This window comes from Pectinophora gossypiella, chromosome 11, assembly GCF_024362695.1.
Source record: "Pectinophora gossypiella chromosome 11, ilPecGoss1.1, whole genome shotgun sequence".
NCBI lineage: Eukaryota > Metazoa > Arthropoda > Insecta > Lepidoptera > Gelechiidae > Pectinophora > Pectinophora gossypiella.
In genome coordinates, this window is record NC_065414.1 from 11,761,627 (window position 1) to 11,788,626 (window position 27,000).

Here is a 27,000-nt window from a genome sequence, read left to right on the forward strand (position 1 = left end):
TCAACATTGATTAGGTACGTAAAGGTTTTTCAATTTTGGTACCTTTTGTCAGTTTAGTACCTTTTTCACAGTGCAAGTGCTTACCTACACTTTATCAAACAGGATTTGCTATGACAACACTCATCGACATCTACATACAAGGTGTTAGTGACATCGTAACGAATACTTTGAGGTATATCAAGTGGAATTTTCCGTCGAAAAAGTATGTACTTAACTGAAATAATTTAAAAAAAAATCATGAATTTTCCGACGGGAATCTCTCCTTTATATCAACTCAGAATCGCGGTCTGAATCATCCCTCAAAGGTCAAGTCACTAACATCCTGTATTGTATGTGATATCATTAGTAAAATGTATGTTCATAAATCTAACGATAAAATGGCTGATGGGGAATGGATTAGATACGTATATTGATTTAAAAGATGTGTTTCTGTTCCAACACCATGCGAAATGACGTTGATTCATCATCATCATCATCACCAGCCCAGTAACGTCCCCACAGCTGGGGCACGGGCCTTCCCTATGGATGGATAGGGAGATCGGGCCTTAAACCATCACACGGGCCCAGTGCGCCTTGATGGTTATTTACGACTGCTAATGCAGCCGGGACCAACGGCTTAACGTGCCTTCCGAAGCACGGAGGAAAACTTTTTTTTTGTGGTCACCCATCCTAAGACCGGCCTTTGCGAAAGTTGCTTAACTTCAACAATCGCAGATCGAGCGCGTTAACCGCTGCGCCACCGAGCTCCACGTTGATTCAAAAATGTTAAATTGACCCGCAACTACGATAATTACGTTGAATAAATGATTCATATTTTGATTCTATCAATCACAGCCGTCGGGCGGCACGAGCCCGCACACGCCGACCGCGCCGCCGCTGGAGGCTGCGCCCCTGAGCAAGGAGCTGGCCGATGCCACCGCCACGGAGAAGCCCAAGCCGGTGGAGCCCGAGGTGACCGAGGGCAAGCTGGGCGACCTGCACTTCAAGCTGCGGTTAGTACCTAGTCTTAGCAAACACGTTGTAGTATTGCCAACCGGGTACTTATACTTACTGAGTCGGTAACCGGGGGGGGGGGGGGGGGGGGGTATGGAGCATACTCCACCACGCTGCTCCAATGCGGGTCGGGTCTGAGTCGGTTAGTTGTATTTAAACCGAATGGGCGTTAGGCTGTGTAACGTGTCCATTAGGCCACATCGAAGCAATTCATCTAAGAAAGCAGCATTGCAATTTGACATTTGCGCATATAAAAGTAAGTGCGCAATGCAAACAAGTGTCAATATTGATTTCTTAGATGAAGTTCTTGGATGTGGCCATTTTAACCCCTCTATACTGAATACTAAGAACCACAAACCAAACCAAGAAGACCAAGAAGAGCTTACATGGAAAAGATTAAAGAAAAAGTTAACGTCGTGTCTTATAGGGAAGTCAAGGAATTGGCCTTTGATAGACTGGAATGGAAAATGCTACACCGACAAGAGCGTGGCTCTTAAATTAATGATGATGATACTGAATACTGAGGGAAGTGATTCAGCTCATGACGCAAAAGTACAGAACTGAAAATCAGTTTAAAAAACACTAACTATGTAGCTACTAGTTCAGTGCTGCTAGTTTGCCAAGTACGCGTGTACTTTTTAGGTGAGATTGTAGTCATACGCGAGCCTATATTATTAAAAAGTCATTAGTTTTACGACGGTATTCGGTACGGTGTCATTAATACCCTGTAAACACACTATTCATGAAAAGCCATTTCAAACTTCAATCTTTTTTCTAATGTACCTACATGTATCCTCGCATGTCACGTCACAGGAAAAGCCACAAAATCAATACTCAACCAGAGCGTTGTCCTTTCCACGACCAATAATTGGCTCAATACATGTACAGTATACCACACAGGAGTTACAATGTTCGAGTGTATTAAAGCTTTAATATAGGAAAAACTTGCGAGCAAGTAGGTACCCTTTACGCCCCGCTATTTAGGTTTTATTTTAAGTTTTATAATAATGAGCTCTGAGCCGAAACTAGGTAGGCATAATTTGTTATTTACCTAAAATACCCACCCACAAAAAAAGCAAAGCGAAAAAAAAAGAAAAGCAAAGAAAAAAAGAAGAAAGAAGTACTTAAAGCGAAGGTTGATGGTAGGGAGAAATACCTAGAACGACGTACATTGACCAAATTGGAGATGTCCTTAGAAAAGGTTTAGTACGATCTACTCTGAACCGGCGTGCGTGTATGAAACGATTGATGAATGTGGAGGAAGCAAGAGAAGTGTGTCAGGATCGAAGCAAATGGAATTCCATAGTCTTCTTACCCCGGTGGGAAATAGGCGTGAGTTTATGTATGTATGCACCCACCCACCTTTAATATCAAAATATATTATACATAAGTATTATTTTCCAGTTGCTAGATTTCTCCGGAATGCATACAAAATGGGATCACTTAAATCCAAGTTTCCACGAGAAGTCTAGGATAATAGAAAAACATTATACTTTAGTAAGTAGGCATTATCATTATCTCCCTAGCAATATCCCTTTTTCACAGGGTCCGCTTACCTAACCTGAAGATTTGACGGGACCGGTTTTTTACAGAAGCGGTTTTTTGAGTGGCGGGCTCACGATCCGGAGGGATTCGAACCCGGGATCGAATCCATATCACAAAAATCACTTTGTGAGCTCTGGTTTGGTTAGGATATTACAGGCTGATCACCTAAGTGTTCGAAAGTAAGAAGGCACGTTAAGCCGTCGGTCCCGGTTACTGCTTCTACTTACTAATGTAAGTACATGTTCGTTATATGAGTCATGTCAGGCGCCTTTGGTGGCTCAATAGTAACCCTTGGCAGGGTTGATGAGGTTGGTAATCCACCTCACAACTCACACGTTAGAAGAAGCGAGGTACCTCAACTGGTTGCAACCAATTTGTTACCGTTAACCGATTCCCGAATATTTTACCAAAATATCTTGGAGATAGGGCCCTAAAACTATAATGTCGAAAAAGTTTCGAACCAAATGTATTACACGAAATACTGTTCAAAATGCCGTTCCAATTTCGTAATATCGTAGTGCCCGAGAGAGATAGGTATGTGCTTAATTTCGGTAAGTTCACAATAAATTGATCGTTACCTTAATATGGCCGGCCGTTACGAAGGCTAGAAGACATTTTTACTGGCCTAGGTAATTTACTGGCACGTTTAGGGTCTTTTAGGGGCACTAAGTTGTATATGACCCTGTGTAATTGATAGAAGAAGACAATGCTTTGTAAGTACGTATTTGAAATCTGATAGGTAAACGTTAACGCGAAGTTTTGCCTGAGAGCCGTAACCAATACAACAGCATCCGTAGTCTAGCCGTTAGAGCGTCAGGCTCACGTACTGGAGGTTTAGGCTTTGATTCTCGATGGGGACACTGTTGAAATCACTTTGTGAGACTATTATATCAAGTCAGCTATCAGGTCATGACCCCCCCCCCCTGGGCGCCAAGTTGGGTCATGGGTGACCACTGCAATGTTATCTAATTCTCTCTACGGAGATAACTTGGCGGGCGGCAGCATGCAGAGAGCAGTCCACGCTCCACATAGCTGTACTGAGTGGAAAACCATAACCTGTGGTCACGATCCTCAGCAGTGAGGGAACGACGAAGAATAAGAATTCCCACATTTTTTCAGTATACCATCTCATACGAGGTACCATTTAGGGCTGAGTAGTAAAACCTGTCTATCTTGTTTTATGACATCGACATTCACCGGTTACCTCTGCCGTTGTGCCTGCTCTGTGTACGCGATAAAGCGGTTTAAAAATACGCAGCAGAAAATGTTAAAAAAACAGTAATAGGTTTTGTAATACGGGAGCTAGAAATATATACAGGTAGAGGGTGCATCGCGTTTACCCTTAGGTTTCTTACTAATACATCACATTAATAATAAAATGGAGAATATGTTTGCAAACTATACACGGTGTTAGTGACATCGTAATGAAAACTTTGAGGGATGATTCAGACCATGATTCTAAGTTAATCTAAAAAAGTCGACTTGATATTAACTCAGAATCATGGTCTGAATCATCCTTTCAGTATTTGTTACGATATCACTAGCACCCTGTATGTTATAATTGGAAATACACATGAAATAAGTACATATAGTCGTGAGATTATGTTTATAAACATTCTTACGTACCGTCACGAGCATTAATATGTATACACTTTGGTACCATGTCACATTAACTTTTTTAACAAATTAAACTGTAAATCTCACTAAATGTCAAATATGTAAGTGCGACAGAGTCCTAAAGTGGGTACATTATATTGCTCATGACTGTACATAAACCATACCCGTGAGTAAGGGGGCTAGTGCAGTCAGTCACATACAAGTTATACTTAACAAGATAATTTGCAATCACTGACACGAAGCGATGAAAGGTGATCGTAGAATCAACCCATCGTCCTTTACAATGACCCGTTACACAATAATCTAAAAATATTATTGGTGTTAATTCCTGCAGACGCCATCTAATTTTATTTTAAGTTATACCTGTCATTATCTTATCCGTTGAAAAAGAAAGGGACCGGTAATCGACAGGCATGAAATTTATGGAATACACGTGAATTTTAAGCAGAAATCTAAAACAACCGTCTAAAAATTTTACATCGGCCAATAACCATACAGAGTTAAGTAGATAGCACGTCAAACGGATTACATACCAGCGAGATGCCTATTTTATTGGCCCGGGTTATTCATTCGTTTCAATTTATTCAAAACTAGCTTTTGCCCGCGACTTCGTCCGCGTGGCGTGTTATATAAGAGAGAGATCTTTGTGTGTGTGGGAGTGCATATCAAATTTCAGTTTAGATTTTTTCATACAATTTTTTCCCCAATAACTCCCATTTTTCAAAATACAGCCAAAAATAAACTTTATATTTACTAAGGTATGCATGCATGCTAGATTGAATCAATTGATTGAATTGATTTCTTTTTTAATTGATTGTTCCTTGAGTTTTAATTTTAATACACACTTCCTCTCTTCCCTTCAACGTTGCTGTGCCCTACAGGGTCCATGTTTTAGTTCCTATGCCTATCTAACACCCCATTATACTACATGGAATGCAATAAATAATTTAATTCAATTGAATTGAAAACATCTATCTTACGCGGTTTCGATTTTTTCATACAAATGTTTTTTTCCCGCTAACTCCCGTTTCAGTGGGAATTTTGCAATATCCTGTTGCAACTAAGCTTTAAGTTAACTAAGGTACCTGCACGCCAAATTTCAAGCGTCTAACTTAAGCGGTTTAGATTTTTCATACAAAAGGATTTTCCCGCTAATTCCCGTTCCCGTGGGAATTTCGGGAATTCCTTTCTTAGTGCACCTCTACGGTATCTAAGGTACCTGCATGCCAAATTTCAAACATCTAACTTGAATGGTTTAGATTTTTCATACGAAAGGATTTTCCCGTTAATTCCCGTTCCCGTGGGAATTTCGGAAATTCCTTTCTTAGTGCACCTCCACGGTACCTAAGGTACCTGCATGACAAATTTCAAACGTCTAACTTGAGTGGTTTAGATTTTTCATACAAAAGGATTTTCCCGCTAATTCCCGTTATCGTGGGAATTTCGGGAATTCCTTTCTTAGTGCACCTCTACGGTACCTAAGGTATATGCATGCCAAATTTCAAACGTCTAACTTGAGTGGTTTAGTTTTTTCATACAAAAGGATTTTCCCGCTAATTCCCGTTCCCGTGAGAATTTTGGGAATTCCTTTCTTAGTGCACCTCTACGGTACCTATGGTACCTGCATGCCAAATTTCAAACGTCTAACTTGAGTGGTTTAGATTTTTCATACAAAAGGATTTCCCTTCACTACTCTGCTCCTATTGATTGTAGCGTGATGAAAAGTATACTATAACCTGTCCAGGAGTGTGAAGAATAATTGTACCAAGTTTCATTAAAATCCGTCCAGTAGTTTTTGTTTCTATAAGGAACATACAGACAGACAGACAGACAGACAAAAATTTTACTGATTGCATTTTTGGCATCAGTATCGATCACTTATCACCCCCTGATAGTTATTTTGAAAAAATATTTAATGTACAGAATTGACCTCTCTACAGATTTATTATAAGTATAGATTAACTTGTTGACAATCATTCGTCCCTTTCCTTTTCGGCGGATAAGAAAATGACGGGTATAACTTAAAATAAAATTAGGAGGTGTCTGCAGAAATCGGGGCCACTATGTTTATAATTTGCTGTTAATTAGTAGGTGTCCTTTGAAACCTACAAAGCCTGCCTTTGTCTTCAATTCCTTTGAGCTCTTTACAAGCGTCTTTAAGATTAAGCTGACTCGCTTAAATACTTAACCTGAAGATACAAGTCCGGCTTCTTACAAAAGCCTGTCTGACCTTCCAAACCGCGAATGGAAATCCAGCCTAATAATGTTAGGTCACATAGCTCCGAACGCATTTTTCGGGTAAATGGCTTTCCTCACGATGTTTTCTTTCACCGCTGAGCACGTGATAAACTTTAATATTCCGGTTTAAGATATTTATTTCCCATAAGAATTTTACAATTCACTTATATGAAAACTTAGGTTACACGTACAAAAATATTGCGACAAGAATACAAGCGGACGATTATTTGAGGTAGTTGTCGATCATAACATATCTTCAACTATATTCAAACATGGATTCAAAACTAAATTCAAGCTGTGTTGGGAATACTGACCGCCTTATAAAGTTTTCACCTTGTGCCTACGAAGGAATCCCACTGTTTTACCTAATGCAAAAAAAAGTTTTGTAGGCATAAAGAAACCTTTTTATAAAATGCGCACAGCTGAGCTTTCAAAGCTCCTCGTAAACCTAAATGGGTCGCATAACATTCAGTGCTTACGTAATAGCTTTTAGAATATCCTAGCATGCCTACGTTAAACGCAAGTACCTAGATACTAGACCAGTGTAGAAGAAGGTACCATTCCACGCACTGTCTAGTCTCTACTGAAATAATCGTAACTAGGTCTTTACAGTCCTTAGATATTCAGATATCAAGGCTGTCAGATGTCTGCTTCAGGTTACTCTGCTAATTAGTTTGCGGTTTTCAAACACGTATAATCATGACTGTTTAAGTAGGTCGTAGCGGTGTTGTTATGTAATGCTGTTTGTGAAACATTATCTAGATTTCAGATTAGATTAGGTTACTCTCGAATCTCGCAGTATTATCGTTTTTAGTAGACATACCGAAATCTAGTACGATGAAATGAGGATTATTCTCAAATGAGGTTTATGCAGTAAAAAACGTAATTAGTAGATACAGGTGTACTAAGTAACTCAATTACCATCACTAATTTAAGAGCCACGCTCTTGTCGGTGTCACATTCTCCACGCTACTTTTTTAGGGAAAAATATGGCAGTGGTTCCCCTCTTGCCTTTCACCCCGCAGTACTCTGTCTGACGCGAGTGGGATCGCGCCCAGAGAAGTCTATTTCAAAGCCGTACTAGGACTCCTGTTCTCCGCCTCTGTATAGTACTGACAGGTTCCAAGTTAAAGTCCCTGTGACTTACCCCTTCCATCCTGCATTGCCGTACCGATGGCTCCCATTTCTGCCTCTACAACCGTTGAGGTTTCCGTCCGTTTCCCTGGGCAAGAGTTCTACGTTATACCCCGTAGGTCTAGGTCCCTATCCGAACTCAGCCACCATGTCACTCCGGCGTACTGAAGCAACAGAATTTGCCTCTGGACGGCAGAGAAGATGACTCTGTCCCTCCTGGGGCCGGGACTTGTATGAAACCAAAACCAAAGGCAAGTACTTAACTCAAAAACAGTGCTAATTTTTAACGTAGAATTATCGGGAGACATTTATTAAAGGTCGAAATTGTAATAAAAAACCATTATAAGTACATTCTTATCTAACAGAAGATTACATTATGTTCTGACAGAGAAGAATATTTTGTTTTGACATGACTTATCTTTGATTTACTATGGATGGCGTTCACTACTTGTCCAGGCAAATGGGGAGCGCTGAGAACTCTCACCCGATGTGGGGGAAGACGAGTCGCAAAGAACTAATTACGTATAACATTTGTTTCTGTAGTTTTTAGGTAAGTATATTTTAATCAAAAGACAAGAAAAGAGTTATTGAGAAGTTACTGGCGCTAGGTACTCCTGAGTCGTAATATCTTTGGAAGTGGTAATAAAATGGCGGCGTTTTACAGCTGTAATAAGAAAATAAACGATTTTGAATTGGTTTTTACGGCTATTAAGGTATTTAAATAGGTATCTTAATATACGTTAGCTATTTAGCCATGGTAGCACAGTTGGTAGAACGCTTGCCTCTCACTTTGAGGCCGCAGGTTCGAATCCAGCACAGCACAAGTTTTCGAATTAATCTTTGGATCATAAATGATTATCACGTGCTCAGCGGTGAAGAAAAATATCGTGAGGGAACCCACATTCCCGAGAAATGCATTTCGGAGGTATGTGACCTAACTGTATTGGGCTGGTTTTCCCTTCGCGGGTAGGAAGATCAGACAGGCAGGTTAGTTAAGCGGACCCTGTGAAAACGGGATTATGCTAGGGAGATGATGAATATGTTAGCTATTACATTATTTTTCCTTTCGTATTCTAATTCACAAAAAATGCGGCGATACGGCTACCATCACACTGGTCTAACAGAAGGCTCGGTAAAGCGTGGGTTCATCTTGCGATTGATGTACTCGTAGGTACCTACTTACTACTATTTAATCTGCGATTGTTGAAGTTAAGCAACTTTCGCGTTTTCATCTCGAGCTCCTCCGTGCTTCGGAAGGCACGTTAATCCGTTGGTCCCGGCTGCATTAGCAGTCGTTAATAACCATCAATCCGCACTGGGCCCGCGTGATGGTTTAAGGCCCGATCTCCCTATCCATCCATAGGGAAGGCCCGTGCCCCAGCAGTGGGGACGTTAATGGGCTGATGATGATGATGACACAATTTTAGACAATTTTGATACCTGCGTAAGTACCTACTATTTGTGACGTGGGTATAGTTGGGCTGTAAATAATAATTTCTAACAAAATATAATAATTGGTAAGTACATTTTGTACAAGTTTCATGTTAATGTTATAAAGCAAGCCCACTACTCATCGATTCTTTAGTCCCAGCGTGAATTTTATATAATTTCCCGGGCGCCGACTACAGGGCGCCTATGTCGGGTTTTCCGATATCTACATACCGAGCTTACAATACAAGCTTGTTACGACGCGACGACCCGTGTGTAGGTCATCTTTACAGTCAAACTAGTTTGTAGGTCAATAAGTTATAAATCCGCACTAATATTTTATAGGGAGGAAGCAACAGAAGTGTGTCGGGATCGAAGCAAATGGAATTACAACTCGGTAAAACTGCACTTAAGATAAATTAATAACTCATTGGTGCAAATCTCGTACCCATCCGGCGCTCACCGTTTGAGAAGCAAGCCGATGTACCACAGGATAACACTTACTGTGTGACATCTTCTCAAAATGTATTCTTCTTTAACGCAACAGCCACGCCCTTTTCGGGGTAACATTTTCCATCTATCACAATCAAAAGCCAATTCTTTGACTTCTTTATAGGACAAGACGTTCGGCTTCTCTTTAATTTGCTCTTTTTGGTTTTCTTGGTTACCTCTCTACCCTTATATGATATTTTTGACATTTTTCGTCGTGTCTCATTTGTTAAGATGTTACTGTAATAAGAAAAGGAACAAAATTATTGGGATTTTTAGTCACTATAGTAACATATTTTATAGCAATGGTTATTATTTTTAAGGTTATTAGTATCAAGACAACCTAAAAATACCAAGCACGCACGTCGGTACAAGAATTCTACGAGCTTTAGCGTTGGCATGTTGCCAAAGCAAATAAGCACCAAATATTTTATAAGGAAAAATACTAAAACTTATTTGATGCTAACCGGTGAAGGACTCTCTGTCCAATTTTGTTTAAACGATTAATACTCCTTTTCTACCTTAATGGTATCTCACATTGGGCCCCATTCTTTTTCCATATTTCTGTGTCCCAAGTTATCTCTCCACTCTTTATCAAAAGCTTCCAGCCCTTATTATCCTTAGCCAAGTTGCAACCCATTATGATAATCAACAGTGATAATGATAAAAATATACCGCATCGAAAACTTTGGGGGATGTTTTTCGTTACGGTGTCACTACAACCTTGCATATCAGACCAACCCATAGGATTGACGAGTCTGTCACCTTTTGTCAACCCCACACAATCCCATCCCATACATACCCTGGTTCATCTCGATGAAAACACGTTGCTTCATCGTCATCTCCTTAGCATTATCCTTTTTTTCACAGGGCCCGCTTACCTAATCTGAAGATTTGACAGGTCGGTTTTTTACAGAAGCGTCTGACCTTCCAACCCCCGAAGGGAAAACCAGCCCAATACAGGTTAGGTCACATACCTTCGAAAATGCATTTCTCGGGAATGTGGGTTTCCTCGCGATGTTTTTCTTCACCGCTTAGCACGTGATAATAATTTATGATCCAAACATGAATTCGAAAACAAATTAGACAATCATTGGTTTAGACCTGTACTAGTTTCGAACCTTCGATCTTAAAGTGAGAGGCAAGTGTTCTACCAACTGGGCTACCACGGCTCATCCATCAGGTATCTCATAGTAATTTGAATATGGGTTGGGTGGGTTGTGGGTAAATGATAAAGCGTTGTTTACCCCAATAAATCTTTTTTTTGTTCCAGATATGAGAACGAGAAGTCAGCGCTGGTGGTGTCGGTGGTCTCCTGCCAAGGGCTACCGGGCCGCGAGCCCGCCGGGCCCGACCCCTACGTCAAACTGCAGCTGCTACCTGATAAGCAGCACAAGGTCAAGACTAGGTGAGTTCTCCATTCGAAGCTCTTTGTTTTCCTCTGTCTTTGAAGACCTTGCTGTTATTGCTGATGGCTTTTACACAGGGGCGGATCCAGGGGGAGGGTCATGGGGGTCACGACCCCCCTCCTCCGCCCTCCCCCGACCCTGGCGACAGGTTGGGTCATGGGTGGCAATTTTATCTTATTTTCTACGAAGATAGGTTGTCTGCGATCTGGTGACCCCCCCCCCCCCCCCTGACATAAAAGCTGGATCCGCTCTTGCTTTCATAATACAGTTCAAAAACTCGTTAAGTACATACCCCATCATATAGGATAATCACAAATGGCCGTCATGTCATAATTTGATAATGTTATTTTACTAGTCATTAATGTGCCACTACTGGGCAAAGGCCTCCCCTTCATTCGCGGTGTTCAGCGTACCAATATGTACAGATTGGTGGCAGACTATACCTACCTACCTTTTGTGTCCATTGTGCTCAATAAAGTATTTTATCTATCTATCTACCTAAGCATATATTGTATGTGGAAACATTGCAGAGTGGTGCGCAAGACCCGATGCCCGGTATACGACGAAGACTTCACGTTCTACGGTCTGGCGCCGCACCAGCTGACAGGCATCACGCTGCACTTCGTCGTGCTCAGCTTCGACAGGTAAACATAAACTTGACACTCACGTAAAGCGATGATTCCACTTGCCAACACATCCTCCTCGATGCGTCAAGGCCACATCGAGATTGGACAAATCGACCCTATTACACTAGAGATCGTGGTTACCATGATTACTCCCCACTAACTCGCTCGGATCGTGGTTACCATGGTTACGCCCCACCGATTTCCCTTTGTTTAAAATGTACTTACCTATTTAACCGCGCCAATCTTCAATCAAGATTACAGAAATGATTATTTCTTCTACTTAACACCTTACTGTTTCCGCTCACAATACGAGTAAGTCATTGCTGATTTCTAATTTCCGTCATCAGATACTCTCGTGACGAGATAATCGGCGAGGTGGTTGCCCCACTGTCCAGCCTGCAACTGCACAGCGGTGAAGCCATGGCTCTTTGCCGAGAGATTCAACCTAGGAGCCTCAAGGTATAGTACTTTATTTATTGTGTACCTACACAATATACTTTAAAAATATGAAACAATTCTCCTTCTCTAAGGACCCTATCTCACTTGGATACTGTTTCAACTCTTCTTCACCTGGTATCTAACATAGTATCCTAGTGAGATATTGCCCTAATGAAAAAATTGGAAGTATAACCAAAAAACAGAATCCTTTCAACAGCTTATCATCCAGGGGATGTCATAAAAGTCAACTGTGAAATTATGACCTCTCCAATCATGATGCTCTTCTACCCAGATAGACGTCTGCATGGGCGATAAGCTGGTGCTGTGTCACCATGCGATGGAGTTTATCATAACTAAACTACTACATGAGTCTGCTACAACGTTTGCTGATACTTAACACGTTTTCTGTAATGTCATCAGATGCGCAGCGTGGGCCGTGGAGAGGTGCTGGTGTCTCTCTGCTGGCAGCCAGCCGCGGCACGCCTGACAGTAGTGCTGCTCAAGGCACGCAACCTGCCCAAGATGGACGTCACCGGACTCGCTGACCCGTAAGATTGGCAACTATTATATCCTCTTAAGGCCCAGATTTTAGGACAGGATCCTCCTACTTTCACTTACAAAGCACTTTGGCTAAGGACAACACCAGTGACATGCCATACACGACGCGACATAATGCGCAAGCTTATCGATAAACATACGCGTGAACCGATTGCCAATTTCTTTATGAGGTTTTTTTGTACGAAAGACTGAAATGTAAATATCAAAGGTAGACAAAAAATATTTCTGCAGTTCATTCTACTGACGAATCAATATCGTGCTTATAATAAATAATACAATTGTTGAAATTCCTAAAAATTAACTAACTTTACCTCACCAGCTACGTGAAAATGTACCTGCTCTACAACGGCCAGCGCATCGCCAAGAAGAAGACCCACGTCAAGAAGCGAACCCTGAACCCCGTGTTCAACGAGTCATTCGTGTTCGAGGTGCCAGCCGCGCCCAACGCTACCCTCGATCATGTATCGTTGGAGCTGCTTGTGCTTGACTGGGACCGCGTCACCAAGAATGAGGTGAGCCTAGATGAGTCCAGCTGAGTCCTGATAAGATCAGTTGGATTTAATTTTACGATCTTTTAATTTATTATCGCCCGTCATATTCCGAGCTTTCAGGCATATTTTATGACATACATGGATCATAATTAGCTCGTCACTTTAGAGTACCTCTTGCCTGGTCTTTCTTTAAAATATACTTAAGTACTGAATTGTTTGACCAGGAGAGTTAGGTGTTAGGTCAAGAGTACTCTAAACCGACGAAGATTTCAATGAGAGTGGGAGGAGCGTAAATCCGAAATCATCGTACGGACTATAGTAAATGGAATTTCTGTATCCTCTCACCAGGTTCATTCCCAAAGAGAAATATTATATAAGTAATGGGAAATATTTCCAATGGGAAATAGGCGTCATCTTGTGAAGGTACTTATGCAGAACAAGTTTTATATACCAGTATGTCTACGTGTGTTATTCCAGGTGATCGGTCGACTGGAGCTGGGTGCTGAAGGCACAGGCTCGGCGCGGCACCACTGGCGCGAGGTGCAGGCAGCGCCACGCCGGCAGATCGCCGACTGGCACAAGCTCAAGGAGTGAACCTTCGCACCAGCTCTACAGACAACCCACACGAAGATTCACGCGTGAAATACTGCTTCTCTTATTGGCTGATTGTAAGAAAATTTGCAACGAAATGGCAGTCTTTTAATATGCCTTTGATCTGATCTTATAATTTATTTGGTCTGGTTTTGTAAAGCTATGGTGGAAGTGGAAAATTGCTCTTATTGCCAACACTAGTTTACTACTTCTACCTAACACTAGTTCACCACGCTACTTTGCAGTAACCTTGATCTGCATGAACCTAGATCCTCGAGATAGGGGGTGCTTTTGCCAGAGTATCTGGGACTCTGGGACCACCCCTGACAAAACTCAAACACGATAAGTGTTGTACTTTTTTAGTAGAGTAGGTACAACTTCAAGATAAGCTGCATTCAAAATCGAATTCCTGGATCTACCACTTTACTTATACTTATTTTCTATTGATGACGTATTTAAAACAAGCACATCCATTTCGTTGCAATTTCTACAAAATGCCGCATCTGAGCAGTATTTTGCGTATTCTACGCTTACTACAGTTTCTTAGTACTATCTATAAGTGTCCCCTAGCTTCTTTACTTGTGTGTGACCTAAGTCTATTTTCTAGCATTGTACTTACCTAAAAATAAAATTGCTGCATTCAATTGATTTAAAGACATAAGATGGAGGTGTCGTGGCTATTACAGACGGACTTCATCTGAACTGTCAGGCAACTGAAAAATTGCGGCTTCGATGTTGTTCCAACAACGTTAAGACGTAAAGAGTTTTCATGCAATTAGCATAACTGCAACGAAACCTCAATCCATCTGTAAAACTAGCCACTTAAATGGCGCCTTGCAATTCAAATGTTGGTGTCTGTAGTAGTCACATATGTATAAGCGTGAAATTTTCAGCGAAACATCTTGAGTCTATGGTTTTGTGTGTGGTTTAGTTTTGTGGGTATCTTTTTGTTGTCTAAACTGTTCACTTATTATTATTGCACCGATTTCGCGTTTGCAAAAAACTATATTAACTAACCAGGACAAGGTAGGGAGGCTCGGCCAAAGTCCAGACAGGTGTTTGATTTAGTGTTCGCCCTAAAAAAGAAGTCCCGCGGATTTGAATGGATCTAAATGACAAGTCATAATAATTCTATGCAGATATGCGACGCCAACGCAACGCCGCAGAGTCTACAGCGCAGATGCGGGACTTCTTTCGTGGCGCGGACCTTAGTATTAATTTGTAATAAAAATATTTTTAGATAGAACAAATTACGTCATTCATTATACCCATTTCTTACGCTGTTTTCGATACTTATAAAAAGTAGATAATTCATTTTTAATTTCGAACCGCACTGTATATTTCCTGAGTTAGTATGTCACAAAAGTATTTTTAGAATTTCGACAAAAAAAAGAGATTTTACTTAAAGCTGTCTATGCCTAATTGATTTCTATCACTAAGTAAAACATTAATGCAACCAAGTCATGGGTATGAAAGTAGTACAATTTAATTGTAACATCATAATTATCGTGTGTATTATGCATATTCATACTTAAGTACTTATATATTTTAGATCGGGAGTTCAATAAACAAATTAATAACTTTACATTATCTACGAGTACTTACCTATTTGTAAGGCATTCCTAGTGTGATTTTGTTCCAAATAAATAATGCCTTGTCCTAACAAATTTCTTAAGAAATGTTTAGTTTTGTAAGGCAATATTACACTATTTGAAACAGAAACACAAGTTCACCGTAATGGATACCTACACATTATAAAGTCAATAGCTTCATACGCGACAAATCTTTCTGAACATTTATAATAGAGAGCTAGGTCAGGTTTCATAAAACTTTTATGATATTTTTTATGTCTGACATTATTTTACCCAACGTATTTAAATGAAACATAAACAACTTATATACACTCCACAGCTATCATAGGCCTTCTCACAATCAGCCGGACGATTAAGAGCCACACTCTTGTCGGTGTAGCACCCTCCATGCTATTTTGTTAAGGAAAAATAGGGCAGTGGTTTCCCTCTTGCGTTCCATCATTCACTTAACTAACCCACTATTTACCTTTTACTTACTTACTTTTACTTTTTTTAACACACGCATACACACACAAACACACACACATACACACACACACACACTATTTTTATTTTATTTTTATTTACTTTTTATCCTACTCTACTATTGTTAACTGAGTACTAAATAAGGACAGAACACTATTGTTGGCTACAGTATTTTTTAATCCGTTGGGAATAGGCTCTGCATGCTGAGATACAGGTTTCACCTAGTTCGGCTGCAGAGGCTTATGAAATTTACTTATAAATGTATATTTAGCCTAAGAAATTTTGTAATGCACTGTACCTACTTTTTTGTGGAAATAAACGTTATTATTATTATTATTAATAGTTAGCTTACAGGCTATGTCATAAAAGTTCCATAAAAGTTTTATGTAATACGACCCACTAGAATTTAAATTGTATGTACTTACTCTAAAATACCTAATGGCTGTAATATAGGCATCTAACACGTAATACAGGTAATTTTAATTTAGAATTATAAACTATTTCACACAGGTAAATACAAAATATACAGGCTGTTAGTGGCATCGTAACGAATACTAAGGGAAATGATTCAAGCCATGATTCTGAATTAACATCAAATGGAATTTACGGCTGCAAAATTCATGTGATATTGGTTTTTTTTTTTCATTATTTTTAATTCTATACTTTAGCAGTGGAAAATTCCACTTGATATCAAGTCAGAATCATGGTCTGAATCACCCCTAAAGTTTTCGGTACGATGTCACTAACACCCTGTATATATTTGATCAATTCCACAGTAGTAGAATATAAAAATGTACCTAAAGGATTTTGATAGAATTATAAGTACCTACCTATAACCACTCTAACCAAAAGTAGGTACTTAATGTACTTTTCAAAATTAACGTTTTTTGATTTATAATTTTAATAACTTGATGGAATACAAATTATATTAGGTCTTAAGCTAGTCTCGTAACAATGTAATCGAAACTTGAGGTTTTAAGATTCTTGTAAAACTGTAGTCTAGGAGTTCAATACTTATTGTTTATTTATGCTCTAGGAAGGAAGATGATCAAACTTATCGAATTGGACCCGAATGTTCCTGTGAAGAGTAGTCTACGATACTAGTATATAAGATTCTTTTCATTTTACAAATAAATTGCAACGTCTGTCTGGTTTCTGATGGCAATTTGGCGCGAGCGCGTCTTTGAAACGCTTTTGTCAATAACTTCTAGCTAGCGATGTTAAATATGGTTTATTTATAAACTGAAAAGAGCCTTGCATAATGACATCTTAGATAGCAAAGACAACGTTGAAAAATGCCGTAATACTCACGATTAAAGAATATGTATAGTTACTAGGTTAGAAAAAATAAATCTATTTTATACTAAAGTAGCGTTTACCTGTGGTCTAGATGTAATGTAAATGTAAAGCTCATTTGACGAAGCTTTGAGCTTTTAGTCACATGTACCTTATAGTCGCAGTCACTGAAGCTTTCACGATATGATCTCATCGTTTTTATTGTAGCAAACAACCTGAAGTAAACTGACTTTTGGAATAGGGAACCTACAAAGCTTGTAATAAATTATGGCTTCATCAAAGGTAAGTACACCAATGTTCTTACCTAATTATTAAAAAAAACATATCGAAATTCCTACGAACATCACCGTTTTAAATATAGAACGGTTTTTGTCATTTTTATGAATTTCATAAAATATTAAAACGAAACTTTATGACATCAGCTCCAAAAGTCAATTTACTGGTCAGGAAACATAAAAATATGCAAGTAATTATTTGTGTTAATGTACTTTTGTATCATCCTTGTAGTAACTTCGTGTACTTAAATCATTCATTATTAATGTATGTACATTTTGTAGAGTCGCTCAAACTAAGTAAACTCGTAGCAAACCCATTTATTTTCAAATAATATTGTATATGTATTTTGATATTTTGGGAATTGATTGTACTTACATGATAATTTAAGGCAAGGTTCACACTGAATGTGGGGATTGTAAGCGATACGATTCGGTGAAACATCGAGAGTGGACGGATATTGATCAAATTAGATAACATCACAACACAATACACGATGATCCGTTAAGGCTAATATCATCAGATGAAACTTTGGGCATCGTTACAAATTATCTTGGGCCTTAACGATTCCTAGGAGAAGATTTTTGTAGGGAGTATCCGGGGTAGGGAATTCAATCCCGTATTTTTTCGAGATCAATCCCGAAGCATAATATGACGAGATCCCATTCGAGATTGACGGGATTGGGCGAATCTCCTTGAGTTATACTTTTTGATTTGATTATGCTGATTTCCATAGAAAACTTAATTATTTAGTTAGTAATATTGAAGAAAGCTTTTGTTTTCTTTCAAAAAATATTTTATTTTAATTAACTTGACTATCACAAACAAGCAGTTTTCATCGATTTCAGCCATCCTAACTTTATATTTTTTTATGAACTAGAAGACGTCCCGAAAATTTCGGATCTCGAATTTGCGGTTTTGAGTCGGGATTGAATTCCCTAATCCGGGGTGTACTTACGCTCCAAGCGGTCAGTTTGAAATAAACCTAATTGTAAAAATGGTAAATGAAATGATATACTTAGTAGTGTATTAAATAAATGGACTCCATACATACACATTCCAATGTTATGTACCTAATGTAAATATTGCTTCAGTCATCGAGAAATGCTCTCATATTAAACTTAAGTTATGAAATATGTGTATTAATGTAAGTAAATATCACTAAATGTTTTCTTTCGATGACTAGATGTTTTTGTATTTTAATTGATGTTCATGGATGTTGTAGATGCAAACCCTAGGAAATTTTTCGTCTACCATAACGTTATCAATGTTATGGTTCGACCACGTTGAGAGACAACTAAACGAATTAATCGGTAATAATGTAAACTCAAAGCTAACTTAGAAAATGAAAGCCGCCACATAAACTGTACTAAAAAAGTGTCTTGTCTCCAAATAAAAGGACTTGTGGCTGACCCAACTAGTTGACCAGCTAGTTCCGCCCACGTGCAACAGATGGCGCCATCATTCAATAATGCAGACCTGAAACGCGCTATCGAAGTTTACACAGCGTGTCGCTTGTATACTACTTCCAATGTAACACCGTTAGATCGTCAATCTCTAGTCACACTACCAACTTGTGGCTAGCGGGTTACTATGCTAGATTTAGTAACACGAAAACATCCTTTGGCGACGGCACACCCTCGCCGCCAATACCTCACTCACCATAAGACGTAGCGCTCTTTGAATTATTGTGTGAATTCAAACACATTTACCGAATTAGGCTCTTTTCTGTGTGCTAACCATTACCTACAAGATCTATTTTGGAATTACTTACTTGTTTCAAAGAACTTATAAATATCCTCGCCGACCATTTGGAATTTCCTAAAGATAAGGTTATGGTAGACGAATAGTAAATATTCTTTCAATATTAATATCTAATCCACTACACCAATGAATGTAACCATTTCGATCAATTTTCTAAAGAAGAGAATATTTTATGTGGGTTAAATTCCATTTGATTATACAATTTTTTTTTATATCTCAAACAAAATCTAAGCCTAACTTCTTTCTACATTTAATTGCAAAGGACAATGTTCAAAATGTATGAACAAGACCTAAAATCGATTTTCGCGGATTATGACGCGACCTAAGCCAATCGATGAGTTTAGATGTTATGTGCGTCATTCTTCTTTTTTTATCGACAATAATCTGTCCTTCGTTCTGATAAGTTATATGTTTTAGAATTTTATTTAATGTTTCCATTGTCCAAAAATACAGTTATCTTATAATACTCAAAATACTAATCGGTTCCTCGATTAGTGATTAACGTAGCTTTTTTTTCACAAAATTCTGTGACAGAGTGGTAAACCGAAATGCTGTCTCCGATGAAAAGGGCCACTCTGACACAATATTTTTTGCAATGCCCCGGCAAAGGAAAATATGTTACCAAAATAAAGAGAAAAGCTAAATAGTCCTCTACAGACACATCTTTATATTATTATGTTTTAAAATATTTATTGTCATTATAATTTTTTTGGGAATATTACTGGCACATCACTGGTTGAAACCTCATGGATTCGATCAATGATATTGACACAGAGATGTGGAATAACACATGACTCATAAATTGGCGCCATTTTCAGGTTAATCACTTAACATTTAAACAAATTTTTGAGCATTTGTCTTTTGCAATAATAAACAGAATTTAACCCATAATGATACTCTATCAAACCCAAAACCGATATTAAAGTTGGAGAATGTTGTCATGTTCGACGGAAAAAAAATGAAATGGAATAATAGATCTTAGCACACGTAGAAACACATTGTCACTTCACAATATCAGATTTGTATACTAAGGGAATTTTAGTGAATAAATTATTGACTGGTGCTTTCACAATATATTGTTGGTTTTATTTTTCCTCGTTGAAGTGGTTATATACAGGGTGTTATTGACACCGTACCGAATACTGAGAGGCATGATTCAGCTCATGATTCTGAATTAACATCAAGTAGAGTTTTCCGTCGCAAAAGTGAAACGAGGGAGGGGCATTTTTCGTCGGAGTCAATTCCATAACTGAAAATAATAAAAGAAACACCAACATTTTCATGAGTTTTTCGAAAAATCACGGTCTGTCTGAATCATCCCCCTCAGTATTACTAACACCCTGTGTATTGTAACTAAGGCCCAACGCCTACATTAGTTCGTAAATATGCTTTGAAAAATGAGTAAGCACTTATAACTTATAAGATGAATGTTGATATAGCTGATCAATAAAATACATGAAATTCTTATCAATTGTATATTTTGATATCAAATCTTAATACATATATAACACAGCTTAACAAATTTGAAAAACTAAATATGCAATAGTTTGGGCGTCATGAGTTCCAAGTGAGATTCATAAACGGAAGAAAAGTTTAGGTTTTAGACCGTGTACTGGGTGACAGTGGTGTGAGAGAGATAGGAACAACCCTGATCGCGTGCTTTCTCTTTTACTAAAAGCGAGATAGCATTATGCAAAGACACCAAAGTTAAAAGAGGACAACGACATAATATTATCGCACTACTCAGTTTCTTATCCCATCCGAGTCAAATGACGGATCCGAAGGACGTAGACCTATTCGTATGGTACCCTACGCAGTACATCCATCAGGTCATCATCTCTCTAGCATTATCCAGTTTTTCACAAGGTCCGCTTACCTAACCTGAAGATTTGACTGCCTGTCTGACCTTCCTACCCGCGAAGGATAAACCATCCCAATACAGGTTAGGTCACATACCTCCGAAAATGCATTTGTTGGGAATGTGGGTTTCCTCACGGTGTTTTCCTTCACCGCTGAGCACGTGATCATTTATGATCCAAACATGAATTCCAAAGCAAATCCAACAATCATTGGTTTAGGTCTGTACTGGATTCGAACCTGCGACCTCAAAGTAAGAGGCAAGCGTGCTACCACGGCTCATCCACCAGGTGTCTCATGATAATTTTCTACTGTCCGCCATTCTTCTTGCCATTCGTCTTGGACTCGGATCGCATTAGAATCGGATGTAGTGAGTGCGAAAACACTACACTCAAGTTGGTGTCTCTCCTCGATTATGATGAACACAAGGCAACAAGGCGACAAGGCTTTGACCTATTTTGAAGTAAATTTTATTATTGACAATTAAGTGAATTACTGACTAATATGAAAATCATTAAAACTGTAAGTAAATCTTTTACTAAAAGTTCAAAAGTTCTTTGCAAAGTAGATCAAAAACATTGGTCGTGGGTAATTCATTTTTTACGAAATGGCAACACAGGGTGGGATGACGTCAGCTGGGCTAACCTTGAATTGTTAGCTGTCACTTTTGAGCATACTTGGTTTTCTTATACCGTGACTATATGTAGGTAGTTTGGTCAAACGAGTACGCGGCCGCATAGTACCTAAGTAATTAATTGAGATCTAGACTTGACTTGAAACTTATGGCCCTCTTACTCAAAATATGCAAATGTCATGTTTGGGGTGCCTTGCGGTGCTCAGGGGGGTTAAAATGGCCACATCGAAGCAATTCATCTAAGAAAGCAATATTGCTATTTGACATTTGTTTGCATTGCGCACTTAATTTTAAATGCGCAAATATCAAATTGCAATAATGCTTTCTTAGATGAATTGCTTGGATGTGGCCATTTTAACCCCCCTGTAGGTACATAAAACCTTTAGGATATTCGAACACATCATGTTAATATTCCATAAGCGGTAATAACTGATTTTATTTTTAGGTTATCTGTATTAGGCAAGAAAAAGGATATACTTAGAGGGTGATAGTGACATCGTAACGAATACTGTGGGGGATGATGCAGACCATTATTCTGAGTTAATATTAAGTGGAATTTTCCGTCGCAAAATTATTTTAGAGTTTCATACTTTTACGATGGAAAATTCCATTTCATATGAACTCGGGAACATGATCTGAATCATCCCTCAAAGTTTTCGTTACGATGTCACTAACACCCTGTATAGATCAATATGAACACAACCCTAATAACATCGGTGTCTCTGCGTAACTAACTAATAAATATTAATAATGGTGCCGGTCTTGGCAACAAAAGTTAAGCTCTATCTCTTTCTTGCACTTACCGTAGGAAAAAGACGGCATTATTTTAAAACGGTCAAACTAAATTAAAATTTTTTGTTCGCCAAAATTTGCACCTTGTTCGAATATTCAGAGATATTTTAAAATGTCTATGTTCAAGAAAATAAGCTTCTTTGACGCTGCGTGCTCTCGAATAAATAATAAATAAATACATGAAACTATACACTTCAAATTTTCACCGTATTCTATGATGTTAACCTTGAGGTCGACTCAATTACTCGACTGCGTCCTTAACTGAGGCGACCTCAAGGCCTTCCTCGAACTTAGCTCAAAATCGGTATTCTTAGGTATGACGTCATTATTTTCGTATTATTATGTTGGCAGTACGATATGCTCGACTCCATTGAGTAAAGTCCTCAAGTCGGGGACGAAAATGTTAACTTAAAATACTGCTGAGGTCGAGTCGAGTGGAGGAAGAGTCGAGTGGAGGAAGAGTCTAGTGGAGGAAAAGTCGAGTGGACATCTTAGAATACGGGTGTAAGTTATAAAACATTAAGACGTATTCCATCCAATCGGAGATGAGTAGAGTGGAGTGGATAAAAGAGTCAACCAATAGCAGAGCAACTCCTACAGAGAACCACTTCCCATTGGTTCATATCAGCAAGTCTCCCCTCCACTCAACTTGTCTCTAGTAAGTTGGAAATAGACGAAGACGACAAAATCCATTTAGAAAAAAACATACTAATTTAACATTCTTCAACTAGGTACATTTACAAAAATACACAATTATTTACGTACTTCAGTTTGAAGAGAGAGTAAACCAAGTGACATTACATTAAACATTTATATTGTCATTTTAATACAATCCCTACGTGGACGTTTCTTTGATTTCATCTAGCTATGATTGTTGTATTCGCCATTTAGATCTTTAGAAAAAACTTTGTAAGAAATAGGTGGAGATGAGAGCAGGACAGAAATATATAGTACAGCCTAGTGCGAAAGAGAGAGATGTTCAAGAAATGGTCTGACAGCTGTCCCGCGCACTATCCACACGAATATTGTAAATGCGAAAGTAAAACTGTCTGTCTGTTATCATTCACGCTTACACTACTAAGCCGATTTAGATGAAATTTTATACAAACAGTTTGAGACATAGGGAGGAACAAAGGATAGGTTTTATCCAAAAAATCACCCTCTAAGGGGATGAAAAGGCGATGGAAAAAATTGCCAGCCCTTAAGGGGATGAAATGTGGAAAGCTAGTGCAATACATATACATATATGATAGCGACGACTAATAAATAATTATAAATAAACTACAATAATCATAAAATAGAATAATAATTTTGCATGTTTCTAAAAACCACATTTATTTGTCACACCATTGTCCATTTTTTTAGTTAATCGATAGTAAATTTTTGTTTATGAAATGTTTGTTTTTAATAAGTATTTATTTACTGAAAAGATGTAAAACTATTTATTAAATTATTTATTGTTAAATTTATAATATTAAAATACTAAACTTTGTTGACTCAGAATGAACACGTGCAACTTGTTTGTCACCTCCTATAAAAAGGACAGCGCAGGTAGCATTCGATTCATTCCGTGTCAGACACTCGTAGAGTAAAGACCTCTGAATAAAATACCCAAGTGGAAGAAGTATACGTGCCTGTTATTCCGAATGTTTTCTCCTACATATATAATTCAAGTGTTATAGTGATTGCGGTCTCAATATCTTTAATAAACTATTTTATTTTTTCTTCTGCCTAGTTGGCAAATACAACATCAACACAAGTTAGACATGAAATAACACGAAGACACGACATAAATACATAAATACAATTAGGCAAGAGTAAACAGTGTGCGTAGTATAACTTATCCATACTCTACAAAGTTCTTCGTAATACATAGTAATGTTAAAATTATTCCTACATGCGACTTCATTCTTTATTGCTAAAAAATCAGATATGAATTTACTTTTAGATATGTTTAAACTGTAATATTAGAATTTTGGTCCAAAGAGTGTTTGACGAAAAATTGTTGTAGTTCGATTTTCTTTAACGCCGGTAAAAGTTTATTCTGAAATCATGTCATGTATATGTTAATATGTATACCTAAACATAGTCACAATTACATTTTAGTTTCCAAACACTAAATTGAACTTTACGCATTGATAATCTTTATGAAGAGTTCATCATAATAGATTACACAATAAGATATTTATGGTTTTCAAAAAACATCCATTTACACTGATAGTTTATATTAAGCAGTGATTGAGATAGGTAGTGCTATAATGGGGTCAATAACCCTAAATGTTGTCGTTAATGTGGATAAGACCTCGAGATTTCGTAATTACGTTACATTTTAATATTGTCTTCTTCTTTTATTACACAAACGTAAACTGTTTAAGATAGCATAAGTACAGTCCTACTAATGTTATAAATGTAAAAGTTTGTTGATCCAGACAAACAGTTAAGACAAAAATACATAAATAAATAATGATATACAAAAAAAAAAACAAAATACGTAACATAAAACTTACTAAAATAAAAGAAATGTTTAATAAAACATTGAATATTGTGTTTCGATATTCTAGGCTTGGGAGGCATATCCATGTTAAGACAAATGTCACAAATGGCACTATATATCCCGATCACTGTTTGGTACATCGACAGTATGTTACAGAACATCCTATGGTAACTGTCTTCAAAATGTTACACAACTAATACTTAAACAATATTCGAGTTAGTCGAGTATATCGTATTTACATCTACACATAAATGCAGTATCTTACCTATAAAACTTATTATATTATCTAAGTAATAAAACTTATTAAAAACAATAAAATCAATCCATAATATATTCAGGCAAGATCTACCATGACAGATCAGAAAAAAAACTTAGTAAAATAATTACACAACTTCTCACCACTATTTATTCAACAATTGGCAAATATAAGGCAAGTGTAGTTACTTTAGCCAAAATAATTTCGTTGACGTTTAGGAAATTCTTTAACGATATAAAAAAAATATAAAAAACTTTTTGATATTTTTACACGAAATATGTAACCAGGTTATGGCAACAACGCTGTTTTTAATTATGTATTTTTACCCATACTTTTCTTGATAATTTTCGCAACCGTTCACCTAAATTTAGTACAGATATGTAAGAAGGACAACATCAAAACGTTGGTAATAAACTAATAAAGCAATTGGTTCTGGAAACCAGCAGAAATACGCCTACTCAGAGTTGCATTTGAATCAGACAGGACTGCAGAGGAACATACTAATAGTAAGAAGTTAGACACAGAAGATAGCCAAGGAAATATCTAATTACTTAACTACTTTGCCGCATTTGGTACTCGGTTGAATATGTCAAATGTCGACACAAACGAACGGCAGTTTTTCGGTAAATTAAACCTGACTTATATAAAACCTCTACAACGTAGTAAGATTAGAATGACAGCAGGACAGAGATATAGTACATCGCCTAGTGCGAAAGAGACGAGAGATATTACTCTTTCGAACTAAAAGTACCAAAGAGACGAGATATAATGTCACTCTTATTATGTTAGCATTGATGTATATAGGGTACATATAAGACGCTTGAAACGAAGCGGTCTAGGCAGCCCTGTCTTAGCCATTAACAAGGTCTAAAAGGAAATAATTATATGACGTTTAAATCATATACGTACATCTTTGATTAAAATTCCTGTATCTCATACAATTACATCGTCCTGACAAGGTACCACGGAGTATTTAGATACGAGATTGCATCTTTACTTTGTTTCTATAGTCGCTAGATTCTATCTCATATTCATAAGACTAAAATACACTTGTATTTTCGTCTGGCAAAAGCTCATGTGGTTTCCATAAACTATAACTTTAGTTCAGGCGTTTTAGTCTCCATACGAAACTACGTGATTAAAACAAACTACAGTATTAGAATGGCGTTTCAAACCATCGTGCAACTAGTGAAAATAAGGCCTAAGCAAGATTTTAAGATACCCTAGTTAAGGTCCACACCTTTAAGATAATTTGTCAGTTTGAAAATTACGACTTTGTGGGAAAAAAAGAAAGAACATTTAAGATTTAATTACGAAAGAGTAACACGTTTCTGAATAATTCACAGGTGTGGACAATAGTGGACAAGATATTATCAACCGTCATCCGGTTGTCAGTGCAAAATGTACATATATCTAGTAATTTCATCGAAAAAGACTTAAAGTAGAAAATCCAATCTCCATTTGTGGAGCTAACGATATTGTTGAAAGTGATCCCATAGTCGAAACTTTCTATAGTCCCCTTTTGACATATGACCCATATGGTGAGACATAATACAATCCGTTGCTTCTGCTATTCATATACTAGTGCGTGAGGTTCATACATCAAAAGAAAGGTTCAACCTTTCAAATGCTGTCTTAAAGACAGTGGAGACTCGACAACTACTATTATCTTTCATTCTCCAAAATTGAGATGGTACGCACAGCTTTGGTAGTTATAGGACGGCACAGATGTTTCGCGCTGGGTGGATTATAGGAGGCCTCTATCCAGTTCTTTCCGGAGCATCCTGGTTAGTTTGAGAACGTCATCGTCTACCTGGCCGGCGAACAACGAGTCCAGCAGGTCTCCTCGCGACACCAGGTTGAAGACTCCCGCGAGCCGGGACACTGACTTGTCTGAGAGGTGACGCTCCACTACCGACCTGGAAAATGCAATGAGACAAATATTAAATGTTCTCACATTCGAATGCGACGTATTTAAAGAATCAGCTAGATTTGCTGGTATCAACTAAGGCATGCAATG

General features: G+C 38.0%; 2 protein-coding genes across 2 annotated transcripts in view; one reads left to right on the forward strand and one right to left on the reverse strand.

Annotated features, from left to right (window-relative positions):
• LOC126370824 (synaptotagmin-4) overlaps window positions 1–15,638 on the forward strand; it is a 32,725-nt gene extending 17,087 nt beyond the window's left edge. The window contains exons 4-10 of the mRNA XM_050015846.1: window positions 835–992; window positions 10,718–10,852; window positions 11,384–11,497; window positions 11,827–11,938; window positions 12,338–12,465; window positions 12,795–12,987; window positions 13,444–15,638. Of these exons, the coding sequence (XP_049871803.1) occupies window positions 835–992; window positions 10,718–10,852; window positions 11,384–11,497; window positions 11,827–11,938; window positions 12,338–12,465; window positions 12,795–12,987; window positions 13,444–13,560 (957 nt within the window). The 3' untranslated portion in view covers window positions 13,561–15,638. The remainder of the gene's footprint in view (window positions 1–834; window positions 993–10,717; window positions 10,853–11,383; window positions 11,498–11,826; window positions 11,939–12,337; window positions 12,466–12,794; window positions 12,988–13,443) is intronic.
• A 4,770-nt stretch (window positions 15,639–20,408) lies between these two features.
• The window catches only part of LOC126370621 (tumor necrosis factor, alpha-induced protein 8-like protein 2 A), a 70,647-nt gene continuing 64,055 nt past the window's right edge, over window positions 20,409–27,000 (reverse strand). Inside the window, exon 6 of the mRNA XM_050015586.1 lies at window positions 20,409–26,899. Within this exon, the coding sequence (XP_049871543.1) occupies window positions 26,728–26,899 (172 nt within the window). The 3' untranslated portion in view covers window positions 20,409–26,727. The remainder of the gene's footprint in view (window positions 26,900–27,000) is intronic.